We start from the raw sequence: 24946 nt of genomic DNA, 5'->3' as shown, positions 1-24946 counted from the left end.
TATCTATTCGTCTTCTTAAAATTGTTTTTTCGTCATAATACCTGGAATTACACCCGAAAACAGTCGTCTACGTGCATTTGTCATTGAATACATCACCAAGAAATAGTATGGCAAGAGGTTCCTGAATATGCCGATGGAATTTCCAAAGCACAAAACGTAATGACACCCGAGTATATTTCCATGATTCACCCGATCACCGATTTTCGCCAAAAATTCTAATAGAATCACAGTGGTTGCAACTTGCAATGAAAACAAGTCGACCATCTGCGGCTTTAGCGTGTTATACCAAGTCGTTGTGTGTTGAGGGTTTATAGAATTTTGACGTGCCTTTGGGTATTCATGTCATATATGCGAGCTTTTGCACGAAATATTATCTATGCAAGCGTTTTAAAAGTGTTAATTTTTCACTTTAGTTTGCTTGTTCTTCGATCGGTTGACTCCGCAGTACGGTACGCTCATTGAAAAATGCTCAGGAAACTCTTTGCAAACGGCTGTGCGACGGTCTGCCGTATGCAGGTAAATTAAATTCTTGGTTGTGTCTATCTGACTTTATGACTGACACTTTCTGGGCCAGCCAAGGTAGGTGGGTGTCTGATTGAAAGACTACCATAGATAGGCTAGGCTATGCTACTACAAGTCATTTCTACCAAGTCCTACCGTATTATTTCATCTTATTGCAATTTTGTGGTGTTTTGAAATGATAAAATAATGTATAAACTAAATGGACTTCTCTCAATCTTCGTGCAAAATAATAAAACGTATGACTTACGTCATTTTTGCTTCGTTCATGAATAAGAAGGGCAAGACATGGGCATCGATTACAGGTTTCACTGTTTTTGTTAAGCACTGCGGCTCCATACCGATTCCATTTAAAGTCAGGCTTGAGTGTACTTATCTGAATTACTCCATGGGTTTTCTTTTTTGTAGAGACATCAGCTACAATGCAGAATGATATCAACCAGCTTTCGAAGTCCTGTTGCTCAAGTCACTCAACCGGCTCCTGATTTTAAGGGTATATTTTTATTTGTAGCTGCCTATATGGGCCTACTTTTTGGTAGTTATCGGTATGTATTTGGTAAACACTGCTGACGGCTTTCCTTATTATCGCAGAAGCAACAACAGTTATGATTCGTTGCTGTTCAACCCTAAACAGATCATACTCATCAACTTCGAAGTAATTCTAACCTACTATGTTCTATTTAAGCAGACGCCCTGAGTCTGTTGAAAATTATAATAAGGAAAAATCTCAACACTGATCTCTGTTGACATATGACTCCCTTTCGTCTCCTATAATGACAAATCCCTTGCTGATTATGTGGCCTAAGGAAGATTGAAACTCGCATTTGCTAATTCATTGCAGTTTGCAGATTAGTTTTTCAAACATTCGGGTTACTGTAAATTATCCTCTCGTACAGAGTAACGACTTTTAAATTGTAAATACAGGAACTGCTGTAATCGACGGGCAATTCAAGGAGATCTCATTGCTTGATTATGCTGGAAAATATCTTGTCTTGTTTTTCTACCCGTTGGACTTGTAAGTTGCATTTTCATATCATGGCATGCTGTAATTTAAAGTGATTGTACGCTTGTCAAATGACAATATTTTCACAAACTTCCAAGTTGAAATAATTCTGCATTTGCATGCTTAGTTGTCAACATAAGGAGAATATTAGAAAGTTCCGATCCTATAATCGGTTCCAACACAGACATGTAGATTCGCAAATCAATGATTCGATGTATTGAATGAATCCACAATTATATATACCTTACATAGCTATACCAATAAATTGATCCATTTAATCAACATCTGTATGCATTCTTTAGGGTAGCCCGACTAACATGATGTCTATTCAAAGCAATTGAATTGGCCACAGTAGAGGAGTACAAAGTTTAATTTTTTCTCTGAAACATTGAGGTGCTTTAACGATAGAGATGCGACCTTCACTGAGTTCATTTATACTTTCCCTCACCAATCACCATGCTAGCCAGTGGGTAGGCCCTAAGCCGTGGATGTCAATTTTACAAGCAAGTCATTAGTCTTGTGTGTGACCCACCTAGGCGGGTAACAGTGTGACACACAATCTCCCAATCACGATGACAGATGCTCCAGCACTAAGTAATCTCGGCCGTTGTGAATTTTCATTTACTAAGTAATTGCAAAACATGAGATAGGTTATAAGCAGGAGGATCACTGATCAGTAACTACCGTAAGTACTTCTGCATTTTCAGAGCATTTAAGTTGGTTTTGCTTACTTGAAGTAGTTGCTTCCACTTCTACTTAACAGTTCTAAGTTTTATATGCAAAACTAGGCCTAGAATACTTAAATTTTACTTACCTACTTGGAAATTGCTACTACTACGTGTACTTGAGTTGAGTACCAACGATGATTTTGGCCACATCTGGTTATAGGTGTATATGCGGAAACACTTCTCAATGATGTAATACCTTTGTATTTACAGTTCATTTCTTTGTCCCACTGAAATTATTGACCTGGACAAGAAACTACCTGAATTCGAATCGATAAGTGCATCGGTTGTCGCGGTCTCCACAGATTCTCGCTTCAGCCACCTGGCATCGATCAACACCCCAAAAAATAAGTTTGGATTCGGCAATATCAAGATTCCATTATTGTCCGATTTCACCAAGGACATATCAAAGAGTTACGGAGTACTCATCGAGCAAGCCGGCGTTGCATTGAGGTAAAATTTAGTTATAGTGTTAATTTTGTGCTTAGGCAGTTAAAGTAGGCATTGATGCTGCTCAAGTACAGCACAGGTAGTGACCTAGCGAATTCCACTTCAGTTAAATTGGGAAAAGTAGGAACACTGAAACTACTTCAAACAGATATCGTGCCATGGTATTGAGCGATATTCACGCGAGGCATTGACTTCATTGGATACATCTGCAGTACACAAGTATCTCAGAAAAGAAACTTGTATGTGAGGTCTATTTGGTTGTGGTCACAGCAACATTTGAAATTACAAAATGCATATTTGTGAGTAATGCAAGGAAATATTTTCATAACTAAATTACGTGAATTTGGTACATGGAAGATAATTATTTTATATTGACCCATCTGGACAACGGTTTCGATGATAAAAATGGTGCCTATGCTATGCAAATTTAAAAAAAAAATCGGCACTTGCTCCAAAACTTGTAGAATTAGAAGTAGAGCAAAGCAATACCCTTGAGTAACAACTGCAAATAGCGGAATATGCTCGATTACCTGGAAGAAGGTACAGGCAAAAGGGCTCAGTAACTTTTTCGTAAACTTGAATAGGCTATGTACTGAATACTACTTTGGCGGTTGTGATTTAGATTACCGTACTTGCACTTCGATGGTTTTTTCTAAGCCAAACTAAAAAGAATTTTTTGTATGAATTTGCATCAATTTTATAATTATATTTATTCATAATAACTGGGCATTGTTTCCCCTGTATCAGGGTAGAAGCGTATAATTTTACAAATTGCACCAATTTATGATGCCGTGAATCACTCTATGTAAGTCGCACACTTGCATCTTACAAATTTAAAAGCTGGCAAGGACATGAATCTGTAACGGCTCGTCTACAACTATAATTACTTCTTCAAACCTGAGTGCTTTTCACATCTTTCAATTTATACTTTCCGTTCAAGTAGTATTGACGTGTCTTGAAAATTGCTACTTCAACTTGTAATTGAGTAAAAATGTACGAAATGACTTCCTCTTCTGCTTGAGTATCCTCAGCGCGTTCTTTGACCGCCTCTGAGTACATGTCAGACTTCTCTAAGTTACTGGATTTTCATAATCCGCAACTAGTTGAGTACTGACCGCGTCTGATTCTATAATAGTAGTAAATGAATATAGAGTTTCGCGTTTTGCAGAGGCACGTTCATCATAGATACTAACGGAACCGTGCGGCATTTGAGTGTTAACGATTTTTCGGTCGGGAGGTCAATCGACGAGACTTTGAGATTGGTGCAAGCTTTTCAATACGCCGACGAACACGGCCAGCTTTGTCCGTCTTCGTGGTCGCCGGGCGAAGAATCGGTACGCAAAAGTGTTCTACTTATCACATTTCCGCGTGTTATCAACTTTGTTTACTTTAGATCAAACCCACTGTTGAAGGTTCAAAGGAGTACTTCAGTAAAATCTGACGATTCGCGTGTTCGTCAATCGGCTGTCGTACCGTGAATTGTTTCAGTACGAATACATCTGCAACAACTTTTCATCTCATCATGGCGCTAGAGAGCTGTATCAATGTATCTCTTTATTTTAATATCTTTGGTTGTGTGGTAGTAAACGAGATTGTGCTTCCCTGTGGGCAGAGCGCGTATTTTATCTGATTATGCTTGCTATTTTTGCGGGTTCCCTACTTCCCATGCAATCGAAACATGCCGCTTTTTCAACAACGTTGTAGCTTCACTTCGTTAACGTCACTGAGTTGTTACAAACAATCAATTTTATCAATCTCATATCATCCTGCTTTGACGTTCCGTTTAATTGAACTTCATTCCGCCCGGATGAGATGATATTGTGGTGAAGACGGAATTGCTCTCATCAACTTTACCAATCCTATGTCATCCCGATCCATTTACTGTTACATCTTCTAGTGGTGCTTGCTGCCTGTGTGCCAAACATGCTTTAATGCTCAAATGTAATTTGAAACGAGTTCCGTCCGAATGAGATCGAAGTATGGTTTACACTTTACACTGAATGAAGATTTCATTGAAGGGTCAGAATATTTCAACGATTTAGTGATACGATAGATACGCTGTGGCTTTACGAGAGAATATGTCACTACGGGATCGCAAACCCATCATGCGAGTGGACCAATGGCTACCATTGGATCTCCCGTCACTACGTCACTGCCGTTTTCTGGTGTGAATTAACACAATGGTACTGGTGGAAATGACGGGTTCTCAAGTCGTGTCGCCCTAATCGTCATTTCTCCATCTAGAAATGTTTACCGGCGTGCATGGTCGTGTCGTGGAACGAGATTCATGCGTGGGTTTTAATCTCTCGTGATTGCAAACCTTCTGTTGTTTTTTCACGTGGTACATCGCGTCTTGGCTCGAGATGCATGCGTGGCATTTAATCTTTCGAGAGCGCCACCTTTTTGTTTCTTTCTCGTGGTGAAATTCGTAAACGTTACATGTCACCTTTGTTATTTCCACTCGCCTTGTTGTAGGCGACGTTGATTTATCAAGGGAAGATCGTGAACTCCGTGCGAAATTACCGTAAACAATCGCTCGTAATCCCCGTTGTCTGTGTTTTTTTTATTCGGGGCTATGTATAACACGCGGGCGCATTGTTTTGGGCGCGATGCCCGTGTGATTTACCGTGTCGATGACCTGTGGATAGCATCGAAACAACGCACAGATGTAATGGGCGCAAATATTTTCCCTGAGAATAATCGCTGGTAATTGACGGGAGCCAATTGTGGATGAGATTTTATTCCCGACAAACATCATCCGTCTGTCTGACAAGATCGCTGATTGTGTGTTCGAAAATGAGAATACTTCCCTATAGACCAGTGATTCTCAACTTTTTGACCTCGCGTTCCTGTAAAACTCCAAAACAAATGGTGCGGGCCGGCGAAACTTCAAAAATCACAATTAACTATGAATTTAATTACAATGCTACTCGATGTAGTATTGGAAACATCATTTGATGTTGTCTTTTTGATATAAGATACTTGTATGTGGTTTTATAGAAGTTTCGGCAAGGCAAAGAGCTCGCAAAGTTCAGTAAATACCACTAACTTGACTATAATTATTCGGTATCGTTTGAAAGAAATGCGACTTCTCGGTTTGCTATAGCCTCTATTATACGACGCTTAATTGCTCTGTCGGAAAGTTCGTTTAAAATTCTCCGTAGCTCTCACATACAACTTGCCCGAAACGAGTTGCTACTTGTAAACAGTTTCCTACGGCACTTGCAACATTGTGACGTGCGCTCAAGGTAGACTCGCTATAGTCTACTTTTACGACAGTGTGCAGAAAAGTACGTTCCAAACTTCTAAATACATTTAAAATTCCATGTTTTATTTCTCGAATTAATCGACAACCACCCAACCTGTTGCATTTTGGAATTGAGATAGAAAGTTCTAGTATATTTGACTTTGGCGGACCGGCAGGAAACTTGCCTCGGACCGGCGGTTGAGAACTACTGCTGGGAGACGGAGCGAGTATATTTTATCTGTTTTTGCTTGGTGTTTAAAGAATTAGGCATCTCTATTGCATTACCATCACTAAGTTATTCGAATGAATTTTATGAAATCTTTTGTTATCGTAATTGATCCGGTTACTATTACAACTTGTACTTGCTGCCTGTGGGCATAAGATACGTTTGCGCCCGACCTATTAGAACTTAATTCCGCCCGAATGAGATCAGAGCTTTATAATATCCATTTTCTGCGATGCCTGGCATTAGATAAATGCACCTGTTTCGATTATCTGCTAAAAGTGTCCGACCCCTACCCCTCGACTTATATATTATACTAGAATTGGTTTGCCATTTCTCAGACGTCGCCACTTAATTGCTGTTCAATATAAAGTTACGGCGTTCCTTCTCGAGAACCCATTTAAGGGTTTGACCAGACGACCACCTCCGTATCACACCCGGTATACTGCCAATAAAATCCTCTCATTTAAGAATGCTATTACCGATTTGTGTGTCGCATGCTACTGCCGACGTGTGTCGTTTTCTGAGGAAGTGTTGGTAGTTACCATGCCGTCTGCAGTCTCATTCGTTGCAGCTTTGATATAATTAATTGCTTTATAAACACCGGTGGAATTTATTATACATGTCATTAAATGAGCAATTGATAATGCGTCTGTGTTTTGCAGCACTTAGATATTTGAAAGTTAACCTTGTGTAGATTTGCGGCTATACTGATCGCGAAAATGACTGCTTTCACGAGGATGCCGGCGAACAGATTTCTGGCCCCTTGTAACAAGGTAAAGTGCGCCGTGACAGGTTGTCCGACCTCGATAATATTGTTAGATTTCCACTTCAGATGTTGCCACTGCCCAATTCCTTCGTCTACAAATCGACTTTTTTCATCCGTAGCCACCGGGCTATCTCCTGATTTTAAAAGGTGGGCCAATCGACGACGTGTAGGCGCTGAACGATATCAGATATTGTCAATGATGTGTTTATCGCAAAACGTAAACTGACTTCCGGACTTCAAATTGCAATGTAATAATAATCCTCAGGATTTGTTCACAACTTTATATGGGTAGTTAGTCCATTTGGAAGCTGTGAATCGAGCAACTTTAATGCAGAAGAACAGCTCATTGATTTACGAAACAAAAATAGATGAGTTATGACATTCTTCGTCCAAATCCTATAGCATGGGTGTATGAGCAATCGGAATTTTATTTCCATGTGCATTGTGCATCTCCATGACTATGTGAACATTGTTTTTTTTGTTTTTTGTTTTGACTGAAATTAAAAGTAGTACAGTACACGGAGAGAGATTGCTTGTAAAAAGCGAAGAAATACGGGTAATTTATCCAGTAATGCAACCTCGTTTCAGTCGTACACAGGGTTGTGTTTAAATCAAAAATCAATTCAGCCATGACGTTACGAATATTTAATTGCGACGTCACGCTGGATTGGCATTGACAATTGAAAATATCGGGTAAATATGGCTCCTTCGACAAAAAGGGCTTCCGACCATTGTCATATACAAAATCAGAAATATCTTTAACCAGGACTAAATATGGTCATCGCAACTTTCCTCCAAGTGTGCCGCGAGTGTTTGATAATTGCTCTAGTCTGCCACAAGCCAGAAAAAGTTTGGGAACCACTGTTGTAGAGTAGACACTACTGTGGTTCACGGTTCGGCATGGAGTGGCTGTGATGAGATTTCGCGGGAAAGTATCCGTTTGTTTGTTCCATGTAAATTGGAATAAGCGCAAATGGGGTACGAAGGAACTTGGACAACAAATCTCTACACCACGAATTAATCAAAACCCTGTCTTCCACAAGTAACCAAAAGAATTGAAAGAACAACGCCGATTGGCTCAAACCGTGCAATAATTAAATTGAAAGCTTTAAATATGGGAATGCTCTTCAGCCGTCAAGAACTAAACTGAAATATTCGATCAACACCCCGAGCACGCGAGTCGATTTCCAGTGGCCGATCTGTATCCGCTGCGAAATCGAAAGAATACAATTACTTTTCAATTAAAATTGTGCTAAATATTACCCGAATTCGAAAGCGCCACCTATGTTGACACCACAGAGCGCGGGTCGCTTGGATACTGGATATTGAGCACAGCTATTCGTCGCACTCTTGACTTGGCGCTTGAACGCGAGAGGAATGTAAACCGCGAATGCATTTTACCGTTGATTACAAGCTGAGGTAATAATATGTATCGGAGAGTCTTTCTGCCTTCGAAAACTATAGGCGGTATACGTGGCGTACAATGCTATGAAATTACCATCCGTAAAGTATTCCGTCTAAAGCTATAAACAAAAATCAGATACATTCATATTTTTCATTTATACGACATGTCTATTATATAATCTTGAACACACAAAACACACGTTCGGCTTACTAGACTCGGATTAATCTATTGCAGCCCACGTCTGAAGATTCGTACTCGGAGTTTGTAACATCTCGAAAAGCTCGTTGTTAAGAAGTGTCACCCGAAAACAGTTCGTAAAGGCAGATAATTTTTTCGAGTTAATATCGCGGATGCCCCGTGCAGCGTTGCAGAAGAATGCCGCAACATTACATAAAACTAGTACTAGAAGAGCAACAACGTCATTTGCCCCTTTGACCGCGTAAATGACGTTATTTAGTGGAAACCGACTAATCTTCAGACAGTGGTATTTCCTGATTTTCAGATCGTGTCGCCTAAACCGCCCCTTTTCATCTTGGGTTGTTAACTGGCGTACCGCGGCACGTGATGGCACGAGATTCCCTATACTGAGAGCACTGTAAACATTCGTTCGAATTCTTTTCTGTTCTGTTTATCGATAATAACCTGCCTATTATTCACTGATTCCGAGAGCTATTTATAAATTGCAGAATGCACGTTCGCCAACGTCTGATTTGGCTATGATGCTCGTGATGTTTGCCCTGTTGAAGGCCTGCAGGGCGGGTCATGTAACTACGCGACGATGTGTCGCTGCTAACGCACGATCGGAAAGATTCCCCGCATGCAAATCTTTGATTCGGGCTCATATTTCACGTAGGATGCGTGGGAGTATGCAACTGTACGTTGTGCATTCCGATACAACGAGACGTACTCACGTTTTCATATATTTCAATTTTATTACACCGACGCGGTACTAACGAGAAATAACGCAGAAGCTTTCTACTTACACCGGTTTCGCCCCCGTGTTTCCGAGTAACTGGCGGGCATAATTGAGCTGAAACAGATCGTGGAAGAGATGTTATCCACTGCTATCTGTCAAATGAGAACGTTTTGTGCTTGAGAAGGGGGAGAAAATGTCATTATCGATACCTAGAGAACACGCTCCAACCTGATTTGAATGGGTACCAATTGGATACTGAATAATTCGTGGAGATAATGCATTATGCAGCGGTTATTCGTCGTAATTCTATCGTTCTATCGTTGCGATTTTCTCTTTCAGTCAGAAAATTTTCAGTTTTACCAAATTTGATCATGCAGTGAGCAGGGAAACTAGGTGTCAACGTGAAACATGCCAATGAACGCGACACCAATTTGCGTACAAATGTCCGGAACCCTGCTCTGTTTTGAGGTCGGGAAACCCGCGATTGATGCACGCAAGATTCTATTCTCGACCGCGAGGCACTTACGATAAGGTCTTTTTGACGGCTGATCCTGTCTGTATCGCGCGGGGTGCTGCAATCGTTCGGTGGAACTAATCGCTATTATGGCATTCGTTCTGTCACTGTTTGTTGTGGTGTTTTCATTCGAGTTTTTATCACCACTCCATGCCGCGAATTTACCCGCTAATGACTGTAGCAGCTGCTTGCCAACCGCTTCCCACTATCTTGCAAATCTCATTTCGCGAAAATCAATAAAATCTAAATCACTGCGACGTAACTAGCCTGGCGACCTGATAACGTTGGAAATTATAGTCCGAAATGACATCTTTCTCACCATGCAGCTCAAGTGCGACGGAAAACCGCATTCCTTAAATGATTGAATCTTAACTGGTTCGTTACTGATCCGCTTTAGCTAACTTACAAGATCTCGTGTGTTGCAACGTGCTGTTGATTTGGAATTTCAGAAATTCGAATGTAAATTTAATGAAATATCAATGCTTGGTTTCACTGGAATAACATATTGTATTTTTATTTTATGTATTCATATCAACATACGGTATTTTGTATATTATGTGACCTGCTTACTTCATGACCTAATTGTAATTGGTCACCACTTCGCGGAGAAAATTCTTCTCATTTTGGAAACGATAATCTCTGTATCTGTCGGAATATCTGTCTATATGGTGACCAGCCTTATAAGTTATCCGTTTATGTCATGATTTGCTTCAGCGCTGTGCAAAATTGTTTTCGCAATTCAAACTCGACTCAAAATCTGAGGGGAGAAGAACAAACACGACTCATTCTAAAAATACATAGACTTATATTTTCTTACCTATTTTTGCTAATTATTAATATTCTTAATATATCCGATTGAAATAGTTTTATTTAATGTCAATAACTTTGTTTTTTCAGTACGTGTCTTTGTCCAACTGAAATTATAGTCCTGAAAAAGCAACTGTTGGAATACAAGTCGGTGAATACCGTAGTGGTAACGATTTCAGGCCGAATTCGCAATTTCACTGCCTATGAACTGCGTTCAGGTCAAACCCGTCGTTGAAGATTGAAGGGACTTCTACAAAATTTTATTCTGATCATAATTCATGAATAGGCCTCCCTGGGCCGGTCGATTGCCGCATCTTGGAATGCTTCAATGCTGCAAAAATGTTTGCGATTTGACATCGCGGCGCTTTAGAACCCTTTAATTCATTTATTTTACGATTGGAAATGATAATATTATGTCACCCTTTATCCGGTTTTATGTGATTGGCCTTGTGTCCTGCTGATAACGCCAGTGCGAAGTGCCAGTTAGAATTGTGTTATTGTTTTATACATTCTATTGTAGTTTTATTTAAATCAGTGGTCTCAAACTCAAATTTTGTTCGCTTGCCAATTTCCTAGTGTAACTGGAATTCAATGTCTTTCAAAGTAGGCCTTTTTTTGACGGGACGTTGCAGAATGACAATCCACACCATCGTGGAAATATGATTTACTGCGTAGCAATTCACGCCTGGCACGAAAACAATCGCTTTTTTAAATATTTGAATAAAGTCGTTTTTCACTTGCACTCCTATGTGGTATTCATGGTGTTTGTCGACTACTATGGTTATTTACACCTGGTCAAGTTTCTTAATGTTTATTCCGTAGATGCCGACTTCTAGAATGACCCGCTTCTAAGCTTTTATAAGACACCGTTTACGTTTACACCAATGAGATAAACCTCTGTAACTGTTAACCCATGTAATTTGGAGATATGCATTTCGTTATAAAGTATAAAAACCTGTTTAACGCGCGTATAATATCTCAGCTGGGATTACTGTGTTGTGATCGGACACTATCAATAAAATTTGTTTTGTCCGTACTCTATGTGTGCCACATGTTACGTCTTACGTTGTGTTTTGTACATCAGTTACGTGTCATCTTGATGTCTTGTGTGTATTTCATTGTTCAATTTTTCGCAGTTGCAGTTACCGAATTTGTTCAACGCATTGCGATTGGTTGTACAATGTACATAGTACAGTATATGTACACTGTACAGTGCACGAAATTAACAAAGCTTTGGACTTCTGCAGCACTTAGACACCTAAACATTTACCCTTTATTGATTGTTGGCGATTGCAATCGCGAAAATGGCTGCTTTCAGGAAGCTCTTGTGCGACACGAGCAGATTACTCGCCCGCTCAAGCAATAAGGTACAGTGCCTGCGCCAAATTTCTTCATCCGACATTACCTTATTGATTGGATTGCACTACAGATGTTGGCCCCTTCCTCGAGTCCAATTATGTCGTCTGCGACTCGTCTTTTCTCTGCTAAAGTCACCGAGCCTGCTCCTGATTTCAAAGGTAAGCCTTTTTATCTTGCTTCGGAGGTTCAGATGCTATAGTTGAGCTTTTGAGCTGCTCGAACAGCTAACGGAAATTAATAAATGGGTAGTGCTTTCTGCAATTTTCTATACTTATAGTTAAGAGTACAGATGGTCATGTAAAATTAAGAGTTGCTGCCTGAGATGCTCAAAACATCCAGCGTTGATACTCAAGTAGAAGTAGCCATGTCCAAGTCATGCCAAATCTACTTCAAGTGGAAATAGAAAATGAAGGTATAAAAAGTACTCAAGTTTGAGAAAGTTGATTCAACTGAGGCGTCGCATATTTTTTGCAGTTATGCGGAGGTGGGCTACTTCCAGAATTGCACGGTCTCCCATCGCGACTAGCGCAAAAAGAGTAACGACGTCGCAAATCAGTGCAATTTTACAATATATTCAGATTCCGTGATACAATAAGGGCTATTTCGCCGGTTGCTATGACAGTTTCACTCGTATAAGGTATACACAGACGTATCTCAAAACTACTTTCGACTATACAAAATCAAAAGTGCAAAAAGTCCAATATGTAAGTGGAATTAGTGTAAAAACATAACCAACTGAGTCGGTAGTGTGACACCGTAGAAGTGTCGTAAAAAAGTGGGTAAAGTCGGGACAGAGTGGTGACCATTTTTTTCAAAATAACTAGTTTTCTTTTCTGATACTAGAGCTTTAGAACTTTTGAAAAGCGTCCTCTTTCTCGGATCGTAAGATATGGTAACTCTGGTAGTGGAGCTAGGCGAAACCTGCTTGACTTCTCTTGAAAACTAAGAGTAATTCGTTATTCTGCCTCCGGTGACTGCCATCTCGGCCCGCAAAATTTTGCAGTGAAATAGAATACTTGAATATTTGAATTAGAATAACTGCATTCGAAACATCTCGGAAATTGAATTATACTCTTAATTAGAAGGAAATACAGCAGTTCCGTTCACATCACGTCAGACTTCGTTGTCATATGCGCGAGAATGGGAAATGTATGTTCGACAATCTTGGCTAGTTTCGCAGTCAAGGGTCGGAAACCTTTTCTTTTCAAAAGAGCCGTATTGACCCAGTATTTTTAATGGTAATTATGAAATAGTCACAAAACGACTTCAACTGACTGTTACGTCACAATTGAAGATTCCTGACGCAATCGTGGCACGAAATCGAAGTTCACTACATGTGATTCGTCGTTTGCACCATATTTCTGCCTATACACTGATGTGATGTTAGCACGCCAGCACTAATCAACCGGTTGTCCGAGAGTTGAGCATTGGACAATTTAGCTGAGCTGGTCGTAAACGCGTCGCCATGTGTGAACCATGATCAATTAACCTTAACGCATTGAACTACTCAAAATTTAAAGGCGTGCAATATAGTTGGTACATGAAATTATGATATTGGATTAGATGTTGACAGTACCTTTTTTTTCTTATCATGTAAACTTCGTATCGAACTTCACGGATTAGATTGGTCCGATGCAAGGTCGCGTATTTGTGCTATTATCGGGAAATCTATTATTATGGATTGATAATAATGAGCAGTTATCAGCTGCCAATATTTCGCATAAATTTCAAGATGATTCGGTTTCTGAGCTACTACCCCACCCCAGGATGCGTCACTGTTTTGGCCCAATAAAGCCTCATCTATCACAAGAATAATGAAGCCAGCCGTTATGAAAATTTATCAATGCGGCAATATTGATAAATAAGTTGGGAATAATGTGCGAAATTCGAAATGTATCAAGGAGGCATATTTTAGCATCAAAAGAGCCATAGGTTCCCGACCCCTGATACTGTTCTCCTGTAGCATTTTCAGGAGAATCTGAAATTAGATTAGAATTACAATTAGAACATGGAATCATTTCGCAAATTAGATTCGCTTGCTGTAACTTCGCTATAATTAGGCTAATTAAACAAATAGAGTTATCAGGTTTTAAGACACGTTCATCAGCATATGGCTGATACTTGAACCCGTGGTGTGCACGTGCTTTGTGCTACGCTGTCGCGCGGCATTCAATCGACCGCATGGCTCTTAGACATGTCAGATCTTCTCGCCGATTGAGAGTTTTTCCACTTTTACTGTCATTACCTGAATCTCTCGAATTAACCGTGACGCTTGACCTTTGTAGGCACTGCCGTAGTCGACGGGGCGTTCAAAGAGATCTCGCTTAGCGATTACGCCGGAAAGTATTTGGTTGTGTTCTTCTACCCGTTAGACTTGTAAGTTCTGAACTCTAGCAACAGCAGTTGCGATCTCGTAACCGTCGAACCCTTTATGTACCAGCACATTCGTCTGTCCCACCGAAATCACCTCGTTCAGCGACAAGGCCTCTGAATTCGCGGCCCTGGACACCTCTATCATCGCGGTGTCCACTGATTCGCATTTCAGCCATTTGGCGTGGACCAACACGCCTCGTAATAAGGGCGGTCTGGGCGAGGTCAATATTCCGTTGCTGTCGGACTTCTGCAAGGACATGTCCAGGGACTACGGAGTGCTTTTGGAAAAAGCTGGAATCGCACTCAGGTAATGGAGTACCCGGAGCCGTAACTGCCCCCTCCCCCCTTCAAGTTGAAAATTCTCTTCGCGCTATGTATGCCGCTATATTCATTGATGCATGTTGGTCGAGACCTTCGTTTTTTTTAGTTTAGTCTTGTAAATCTGGGCTATTAGAATATCTTTTAACTATAGAGAAGACGAGTACCTGTGGAATATAGATTGGTCAGATTTCTTAACAAGACAGTCATACTCGTGTAAAAAGCGATTGAGGGATCATGAAACCTGATGGTTGAGAACGGAATTGAAATCGCTGCAGATACATATAGGCCGCCATGCGATATTACAACGTAAACTGCCGACTCTGCTATATGATACAACAGGACTGTAGTAAATTGGTATAATCGTATCACAGATTTCGGTGCCCGCGCAATCACGGGAATCGAATCTTGACTGCCAATTAGAAACTAAAACTAAATTAAACTAGGATATAATATGTATAATAAGTAGGTGGATTCGAAATTAGAAATATGTGTTCCTGTATAATGTGCGCAGAAAAAAACAGATGCGATATTGTGACTAAGACAGGCGCGTAACAATAACAATACTTACGTTCTGCCGATTACGTCAGCGAAAAAGTGAGAGTCGGACTAATGGCAAATTACGCGCTGGATAACGAAGAGCTTCTGAATTCGACTTAACACGAACTCCCCTTACCGTGCGTGCTCGCTCTTTATGGCCAATGGCCATCGACGGCTGGAATAGTTTAAAATATTTCTGTCTGTAGGTCCTCTTCACGGCGACAACTGAATTCCGCACTTAGGGTAACACCTAGCTCGGATGCATTATAGTGCGTACATTCAAAGTGCTGCATATCATGATTCACGCCCATATCCAGAGAAACATTCATATTCAAATTATTTATTACAGTATTGATGCATTGTTTTCAATATTAACAATTATCACATTTCTAATGCAAAATTCACCAAGTGCCGTGTATCACAATTCTCGCTTACATTCAGTGAAACAGTCATTTTCTATTATATTAATATAGTACTGATGTATCGCTGTCATAATAATAATTCCATATTTATGAAGTGCCGAATTCAACGTTTGTTGTGCATCGTGGAGTAGACAGAATGAAAAGGTAATTGGAAGGCCGAAAAATTCGACAATGTGCGTGTCAACGAGGGGTTGCAGAACCTAAAATGCAAGAGACGCAATATCTAACTTGGCATCTCCCGTGACTATACGCTATTGCTGTTGTTTGGTGTTAATCTACAAATATACTGGGGAATTCACGGATTCCTAGATCTTGTCGCCCTAACCGCCATTTTTCGATGTAGAATTGTTTACCGGCGTGTCTGGTAGAGTCTTGGCACGAGTTCCCTGCTTGAGTTTTTAATCGTTCGATGGTGCAAACCTTTTCTTTCTTTCGCGCCGCGAAACTAGTACACAATACATCCCTCGGCTATTATCTGCGCGCTCACCTTGTGGAGGCCTTGTGGCTGATTTATCGAGGGATCATCGCGAACTGCAGGCGAAATTGCAGTAAACAGTCGCTCGAAATCTCTGCGGTGTTTGTTGTTTTTTCAATAATGACACACTTCTCATCAACTAATTTTCGGCGCTATGTATAGATTGCGGCACGCCCGGGTACTCTTTCAAGTGTTGGGCGCGACGCCCGTGTGATTTGCCGTCTTGACACACCGTAGGGGAGCATCGAAACTGCGCAAATGTAGTCGCCTCAAGTAATTGGCGCAAATATTTTCTTTGGCAATAGTCGCAGGTAATTTCCGAGCGCGTGACATTACTGCGCCAAAGTGAATAGTGTATACATGTTCACACGCAACATTTTTACGGATAACGCCCAGTTTGGCTGTGGTAGGCAATCGACCAAAACTTCAGCATACGACTAGGGCTGGGCAAAATCGAGTACCTCAGTGATTCGATTCTGAATCACGTATTATGCGTCCAGTCGAGTATTCGAGTATCACTCATTATGACGTCATAACAGAATGTAATGTGTCAGCTTTCAAATATGTACCCTTTATGCCGCCACAAAGCATATAATGCCTGTTATCCATCACATTGAAGCAGGGGTGGTCAACAGGGTTGTAACCAAGTCACAATGTTCCGAGTCACAATTCAATCTCATTTTTATAGTCTTGACTCGAGTCAAATCGAATCTTTTTCAATTCACCACCGAGTCAAGGCCGAGTCCAAGTCAGCGAGCAGAGGGTCAAGTCCGAGTCACGGTATTATGACTCGAGTCCGAGTCCAACGCATTGTGTTGACTGCTCAGTTTCCAGCTAAATATTTGTTAAACCCACTTTTTTATAGTTCTGTTTGGTGATATCAAATGGTTCGCATTTATAATACACTAATTTTCCTCACTTTTAGCAATTTCTGATCGCATTTTCAAGTACCAGTACCAATAATCCAAATCCCAATATGTGTGGTTATACTTTACTATTCTTCGAAATTACAATGAAACGTCGGTCTTGGCCGTCCAAGTCTCGAGTCATATGACTTGGTTCGAGTCAGCATGTGCAATTACTCGAGAGTCCAAGTCGAGTCAATACAAAAATAGACTCGAGTCGACTCATTTCCGTATTTTGAGAAAAGGACTGTGTAGGCGTATGTTGAGCTTGCCAACGAGTCCGTAAGTGCTGTCAACTAGCGAGTCCCTGATCTCTCGTGAATAATTACACACGCGCGCCTATGCACGCGTATTACGAAGCCTCGGCGACCATTTGCGCTAGGCAAATGTCCGAGTTGGTATGGAATCTGTTTTGTAACAGCACCGATTTCAGATGGTTCAAACCTTTCTCATCTTTTATAACTCAAGCCTTGACACACATCTTATGATGATTATTAGCGGAAATAAATTACGCATGTACGGCGGTACGCACGCACATGTTTGCGGGCATTCGATGTCATGAAGTTTCGCAACGTCACTCTTTATTCACAATCGCTAATCAGCATATACTTAACGGCATTATGTCCAAGCCATCCAGAGATAGGAGCCGGAGCATGCTAGGCCCGGGACGCGACAGTTTGGCTAGCGATGATATCTTTCGTACCAGGCCTATTGCAGATGTGATTGTGTAGGCCAGCAATGGTTTAGTGCGCGCCGGGCCTATTGCAGATGCGATTCTTCAAGCCAGCGGAACTAGGCTTGTTAGAGACGCAATAAATCAGGCCGGCGACGATTGCCAGGCGCGCGGCAATCAAATGACCTAATTTCGCGATCATCTCAGCGGGAGAACGCGTCGCGTTACATTGCGCATGCGCACAGACGAATCTCGCTAATTTGCCACACGCTTATCGCTAATTGGCCGCGCGCAACACTGAATAATACGACTTGGTGAATTGCAACTGAATTTTAGCGTCAGAATGGTCATTTCAAATAGACGGGGTTTCGCGTTTCAAAAGGGAGGTTTCGACCCCCGACCCTCTGGCTACGCCCCTGTCACTAGCCTACTGTTAATATTTGCACCAGACAGATGACAGTTGCATGATAATCGAGCCAACTTTGAAATGGGGGGGGGGGGGGTCGCGGGAGTCGTGACGGTCCGACGAGGTTCCGCGAAGACAAAATGGTTAAGAAACCACTGCTCATGTATTCAACTTTTCAGTTTTTCTAAATTAGATTAGAACTAGAATTATAGCTGTACATTTTTCCAAATTAGACTATAATTAGAATTGCAGCCGCACGGGTGTTTCTCAATTAGAATCACTGCAGTCCCGAAAACTTGAAAACTTGGAAATTAATTGGAGTTTGTTCATATCAAACCAAAGTTCATTCTTATAGGCACTAAAATGGCAAATGTCCGTATAGCAAACTTGGCTCACTTCGCTCTATACCAGTGGTTCTCAACGTGTGCGTCCGAGCACCTGCCACCTCGGTCAAATGCCCTTCTTTAGTAAATACATCGACGATCTGAATTGTGAATAAATTTCCCGACTACGTATCCTCTTTATCGGATCCGTAAATATGGGAGGGGGTGAAATTTGTTTCGCGATTGATAGGGGGGCGATGATTCGAAAAAGGTTGGGAAACACTGCACTATACTGTTCTCCTGTAGCATTTTCAAGAAACCCAGAAATTATATTAAAATCGTAATGAGTTCGTAGATACATTTCACAAATTAGATTAGAATTTGATTACCGGCATTTCGCTCCAATTAATCTAATCATATAACTACAATTATGTGGTTTTCCAAGTCTGGCCGCCATGACCAAGTGTATTAGTAACGCTGAAGTGTCGCTGGTTATTGTGTCGAATGCTGATATGCGCTCTGATACTACCCGCAAAACAAATGAAGTATGTAATAACGATGTTGTCACAATTTTATGGCAAGAACTTCCGAATCGAGCTACACAGCCGACGTATACACGCTGAATTATACGCACGCAAAAAAGAGAAGACCGAACGCACAACAAAATCGCCGTGAACCCGTCGATCGCTTCTACAGCTCTGTTCTCTTGCGATGTTGTTGCGACGGAAATCCCGGAATTGTCGGAGACGGCATTAATTCTCTCCGGCACTTGTCGGGCTCTTAACTGCGGTCGATCGTGGTTGTACCTAGCTTCGCGGCACCAGCCGCAATCATCCCCGCGTTGGCGCTCTCTGTTTTGCTGCGGTCTCGAAGAGGGCCGAGCGCAATTAATAACTCTTCCTGTTGTTTCTGGCGACTGCTGTGGGCCGTCTGTGTGGTTGTGAAGACAGCACCGACAGTGAAAGTGGTCAAGTACTAGGAAACTGATGTTAGCTTAAGGAAAAAAGATAACGAAACGTAGCAAAACCCTCGCATCAGGCGAAAACATAAGCCAAATAATAATACTTTACAAGAATGCGATTCAGTGACTATGAGGTGTACGTGTACAAAGAGATAGCAAAGTACTTCTACACTTGGGAGTACTCAAGTAGGTTTTCCCTATACTTGTACTTGAGATCAATGTTCCCTCTAAGCTGCGCACGTGCGCAAATGCGCAGTGCTGAAACGGTCTCTGCGCACAGAAAATCTAGGCTGCGCACAAAAAATCCGAAGAGATGACTTTTTTTTTAATCGTTGCGCACTCTTGTCCAAGGCACCGCGCAGGCGCTCCGACTCGGGAAAAATGAGAGGGAACATTGCCAGGGGTAAATAGTGCTATCGCTGAAGTCTGAAACCGAGGTAGGCCTACAAGTGCGGCCCGAAAAGGCAAACATTGCGCTCCGCGAAGCAATGAGAATTTGCAATCGTTTGCGACTCACGAAAGAGATTTTTCTTTTACTATGGTATCGTACGCGTGAGCGATACTGATATCATATCAATAGCGCAATCCTTTGTGGGAATGGCGAAATAACATGGTTTAACAAAATTATAAATAACAATGGGCTAGCTAGAAGTTAAGTGCGAGAAACTAACGAATAGTCTTCTCCGCGTGTCATGAATATTGTGTAAGATTTACTGTACAATTACATGCCGCGAATTTTCGAAGTCATCACTTCCATCAGGCGGATCGCGTATGTTGATATAGGATAATATGCAGAATATGCAAGTACAAGCACCAATATTGTTGAAAAAATCCATCCCTTTGCAAACGTTGATCGGGAAATGCAGCAACTATGTGCACTGTAGGGCGTTGCAGCAGATCAGCTTCTCAGCAGCACAAATTTGTGATTTTATTCGAATCGTTTGAACGCGTATCTTCTGTCGATAAGGTCATACGCTGATCTTGTTCTTGCTTCAATCAGACTTGAATATTCGTATCATTCATTATATCTGACTGTATGTCTTGATAGTAATGAGTCCATTGCCGGTATTAAGACGTCACATCAGTGTTTTAACGCGATAGGCCTACATCGATCGCATGTATTGATTTCAAGTGCGTTCTCGTGCGTGTATGTCTGTCTTCTAGTAATCCATAGTATGTCACTATATCGTCGCAGTGGAATCAAAGTGACTTATGTCCAGATTTCAATATCTTTTGGCGTAGCAGATAGGAGGTCACGAAATAGCATGATGTGAGGAAGTCAGTATACCAACGGGTACGCCCGAAGATGTTTAATTATATTTAGGGGTCCAATCTTTTCCAACACATCTCACTCGATCAGCTTTACCTGTAAATGTGATTATACGTGAGCAGAGACAGGATTGAAATTGATAGCAATATATGCAATTCCCGATGATATTGACCGATTTGATCATGAAAATTTTCGCGCCTCGCGCGTTTAGGCGAAACGCCCACTTAACGAAGTCCAGATAAAGATGATTAGTAGCGGTGAAAAGCGTGTAGCCTGCGGGGGGGTCTGGGGGGCGAAGCCCCCCAGATGTTCGGTTTACCGCCCTATGGGGGGCCGGGTTGCGCACTGTTGTCCAAGGGCCTGCGCAGTGAGTTGGCGTATTTGCGAAGACTCGTGAAGAATTAGAGGGAACATTGCTTGAGATCCATTTTTCAAATTGATGGAAAATCATGTTTTCATATTTTTCAGCCATGTTTATGTTTGTTGCACTGTTTCAAAGTTAACCATGGCTAAGACATGAGCTAAAAGAAAATGATAACTGTAGTACATAAAGTTAATTTTCTCAAACTGTGTAAATTGGACTTAAGCTACTTTGGTTCCACGGCGATGATAAAATGTACGCATGAGTGGTCGGTATCGAAGTACTTCTACTTTTAGGAAATACTCAAGTACTTTTTGCTTACCAGTACTACTTACTGACGGGGTTATTTTTATGTGTACTTCCACTTTGGCTTCCTTATTTACGGAAAAACTGCATCCTGTTTACATTTTGTTTTATAAAGGAGAAAATAGTTTGTTTGCGACACTTTAAGAGTGAGACTGCCATAACAGCTGGGCGAAACAGCTCTGTTGCTATACGGTAACTGAAAATATTTTCGAAAATTGCTCGTCTTTGTAATGACGCCTGTCGGTTTGCGATAGTAGATGCAACCTGCAAATTCGAAAATTGCCCCTTCTCATTAACTCCAAAAACCATGCGAGTCTACAGACCTACTTTCATATCTTTAGACCTTCATATTTCAGTTCATTTTAGAGCTCCATTCGTCTACTTTGACCACCTCTGGTTATACATACCATGGGTATTCCGCAGGTGTTAAAAGACGTTCTTTCTCGCCTCAAATCTTTTCCTTGTTGAACATTATTTGCCTCGAAATTTCCCTATCCCGGCACCGACATGCTAATTCAGTGATCCGCGTAAGTAAGCGGTGTCTTAAAAACTTTGAAGTGGGCCGTGCTACAAGTCGACACCTACGGAATCATAATAAGGAATATAGGGCTGGTGTAAATGACTATTGTAGTGGAAAAACCGACAAGATAGCGGAATGGTTGAGCGCACGGATTCAATCCACGGCCGGGTCAGACCAAAGACCTGATCAGTAAAACTGGTATCTGTGGCTTCCCCGCTTGGCTATGAGCATTTCCGGGATAGCATGGATGGGTGGCGACTGGCGAAACACTTAAAAAGCATTACATGGCTATTTCTGCACCTTCCATTTCCATATCATGCGCTCATGGTATACATAATGCACAGATCGTGTGTATGTATTATCATGAGTCGGTGTATATACCGCAAAAAAAAAATTGGGACAAAAATATATAACGTCATATAAAATACCATGCTAACCAACCCAAGGTACATTGAAATTGAAAATTATCAAAATACACACCGCGTTTTTCAACTTGGCGTGAACATGGCTTTTGTTCCGACAGCTGTCTCTTTTATTAAAGGGGTCTGTTCATTATCGACGGAAAGGGAATAGTCCGTCACGCCAGCGTCAACGATCTCCCAGTCGGGCGCTCTGTGGAAGAGACGCTAAGGCTTGTACAGGCCTTCCAGTTTACTGACGAGCACGGCGAGGTCTGCCCGGCATCTTGGTCGCCTGGCGGCAAGTCGGTAAGTATCTCGGCGTTTGGAGCTGGCGAAGCTGTTCCAAATGTATCTCCTAATTGTATACCCGGCCTTAGGCACAATGTTTCCGACTCCTGAGCATTTCCTCACGGTTACGATGTTGGCGGTTTGGAAATCATTGTTTGAAACCTTACGAAAGTTTCCTCGTTTACAGAATAACTCATTTCGAAAGGCGGGCATGAAAACTTCCCGTCCAATTATAGACCAAAGTAAACACCACTGTCTGAATCGAATGTTTTTTTAATTAAGGATTTACTTGGATACAAGTTCATTACCGTAAAACCTTGTTTAGAATTGTATGATGATTTCATTGCTCATGACACACCCACGAAATAGTCAGGTTTGGAATTCTTACGTCTAGATAATCCATGTCCAATGACTGCGTATATTATGCACAAACCCGACGGTTGCTATCACATCCCATAAATTGCAGTATCCTATACGAAATCCATGAAACATTGAACGGCATTAGAGTCTATTGTTTCAACTTACCTGTTCATTCCCGCCACTGATAGCTGAACAGTGAATGAGTATGGACCAGCTGTTCCCACAAAACTGCCGCCCTAGACATCCGAAGACATCTGAAGGTTGTTGTATTTTTCACGGTATCGAGAATGCAAACACGGCATATTTTTTTTAATAGTGATTCGAGTTACGACGAGTTCAGGGAGCATGGCCAAGTTCTCTCTCTCTCTCCCTCGCGTCCAACATGGTTGTTTTTGTTCCATTGAGCAAAGCTGTCACAATGGCCGCTTGGAAATACCACATTCCGTATTACAGGGGTGGGCAAACTACGGCCCGCGGGCCGCATGCGGCCCTTAACATCATTCTGTGCGGCCCGTGAGATTGTAAAGAAACTTATTACAAATATTGATGCGTACTAAAAATCGAATTAATGCAGGGACTTGATTAAACTTTTTCATAGTATATATTTCAGCATAATAATTCTAAGACGGTGGTTGTCAAACGGGGGGGGGGCGCGCCCTCCTTGGGGGCGCATCTGAAGGGGGCGCGAAGCTGAGATCGACTGAAATTTTTTTCGCGCTCGGCGCGATTTACTAGCAATTCTTAGGTAATTACTTCCTATATTACTTTTAGGTTCAATTTCTGGCGCGACAGCTCGATCTCAAGGCCCACGCAGTTTGAAAGGTTTTAACTGCTAAACATCACAGAATTCCTAAACGAGATTGACATAATTCGAATCACGAGTGTGATTTCAGATTGGCCACTCCAGTTTTAAATATTTCAGTGGTGTGCTTATAAAAACGATTCACGCGTGTCTTAGGTAGATTCGTTCTCTGTATGCGTACAACTAGGGTATTTATATTTTATCTACACATTGTAGAAGCGTGTTCGAAGCCAACATGGTTATGATGCTGTCAGCACTGTGTGTCCTGGAACTGTACCAAAAGTGGAATTGTAAATCTATGAACAGATCGCTGCTGACAGATTAAAATTTCAATCCTGTCCTAAGAGTCCGGACAACCGACTTTCATCTCTATAGTTTTGACGAATTGGTTATTGAGGTCGACCAACCTATGAAATCTCGCCACTGTTTCTCACGCTTGTACGATCAGAGTAATGTTTGGTTTGTTTTAAATTAGCATACATATATTATCTCCATGTCATCACTATATAATCAAATAACAATATTGCGTTTTGGTGTATACAATCCCAATTTTATACAGTGCGGCCTGCGAATGGATTCAGATGTTGGATGCGGCCCGCGAGCTCAAAAGTTTGCCCACCCCTGCCGTATTAAGTTATTTGGAGCAGACTTGGACAACTAGGAAATTCCCATTTTTTTCCAAATTAGATTGGAATTAGAATTAGAGCTACACAGTTTTTTTTCTTCTAAATTAGATTAAAATTTGAATTATAGCTACACAGTTTTTTCCAAACTAGATTAGAGTTAGAATTAGTGAATTCACGAAAATTAGGATATTGAAGGAAGTTCAGTTTATATCAAATCATAGATCATTCGTATGAGCGCGAGAATAGCAAATGGTTGTACACTTGTACAGCAAGCTTGACTCGCCTCGCACTATACTTTTCTGTTATAGGTAAACCAGCAATTAGATTAGGATTAGATTTCCGGCTGGCCTTGATTCAATCTTCTCTTTTTTAGATCAAGCCGAATGTGCGAGACGCAAACGAATATTTCTCCTCTGTTAATTGAGGCAGCACTGTGTGTGATCATGCGTTTCTTCAACTCTGTCCGTGACCGCATAAAAATTTTCGTTCAAATCCCCGCATACACAAATGGAACGTTTCCACTGTTTTCTTGCCGAGTCCAGTGTAAATTGCACCGTGAATAAATACTGTGAATCGTTTCGCGTGTGGTAGCTCTGGCAGGTCGCTTGATGGCGTATAGGTGCTGAATTATATGATTGGGATGGATATTGGACAGGTCAGGTCTTAGTAGTACCGTGCC

At 41.4% G+C, this 24946-nt stretch overlaps 2 protein-coding genes and 1 long non-coding RNA gene across 3 annotated transcripts; 2 read left to right on the top strand and 1 right to left on the bottom strand.

Annotated features, from left to right (window-relative positions):
• The first annotated feature begins 254 nt into the window (after positions 1 to 254).
• LOC145447105 (peroxiredoxin-2-like) lies at positions 255 to 6832 on the top strand. The gene is made up of 6 exons (XM_080325527.1): positions 255 to 516; positions 928 to 1012; positions 1444 to 1534; positions 2461 to 2700; positions 3866 to 4031; positions 4091 to 6832. The coding sequence occupies exons 1-6, from the start codon at positions 466 to 468 to the stop codon at positions 4136 to 4138; spliced, it is 681 nt and encodes a 226-aa protein (XP_080181653.1). The 5' UTR covers positions 255 to 465; the 3' UTR covers positions 4139 to 6832.
• Positions 6761 to 19276, bottom strand: LOC145447106 (uncharacterized). Its single transcript, XR_013917455.1, has 2 exons — positions 15944 to 19276; positions 6761 to 15343 (listed from the first exon to the last, which is right to left on the bottom strand). It is a non-coding gene; the product is annotated as an uncharacterized LOC145447106 (long non-coding RNA).
• LOC145447104 (peroxiredoxin-2-like) lies at positions 10654 to 24844 on the top strand. The gene is made up of 7 exons (XM_080325526.1): positions 10654 to 10744; positions 10797 to 11945; positions 12008 to 12095; positions 14223 to 14313; positions 14378 to 14617; positions 22332 to 22497; positions 24641 to 24844. The coding sequence occupies exons 2-7, from the start codon at positions 11883 to 11885 to the stop codon at positions 24689 to 24691; spliced, it is 699 nt and encodes a 232-aa protein (XP_080181652.1). The 5' UTR covers positions 10654 to 10744; positions 10797 to 11882; the 3' UTR covers positions 24692 to 24844.
• Positions 24845 to 24946: the final 102 nt, after the last annotated feature.

The sequence above is a fragment of the Botryllus schlosseri genome, chromosome 9 (assembly GCF_051294905.1).
Source record: "Botryllus schlosseri isolate E-star chromosome 9, Bs_hap1, whole genome shotgun sequence".
Taxonomy (NCBI): domain Eukaryota; kingdom Metazoa; phylum Chordata; class Ascidiacea; order Stolidobranchia; family Styelidae; genus Botryllus; species Botryllus schlosseri.
This window is presented reverse-complemented; position numbering and strand designations above follow the sequence as displayed.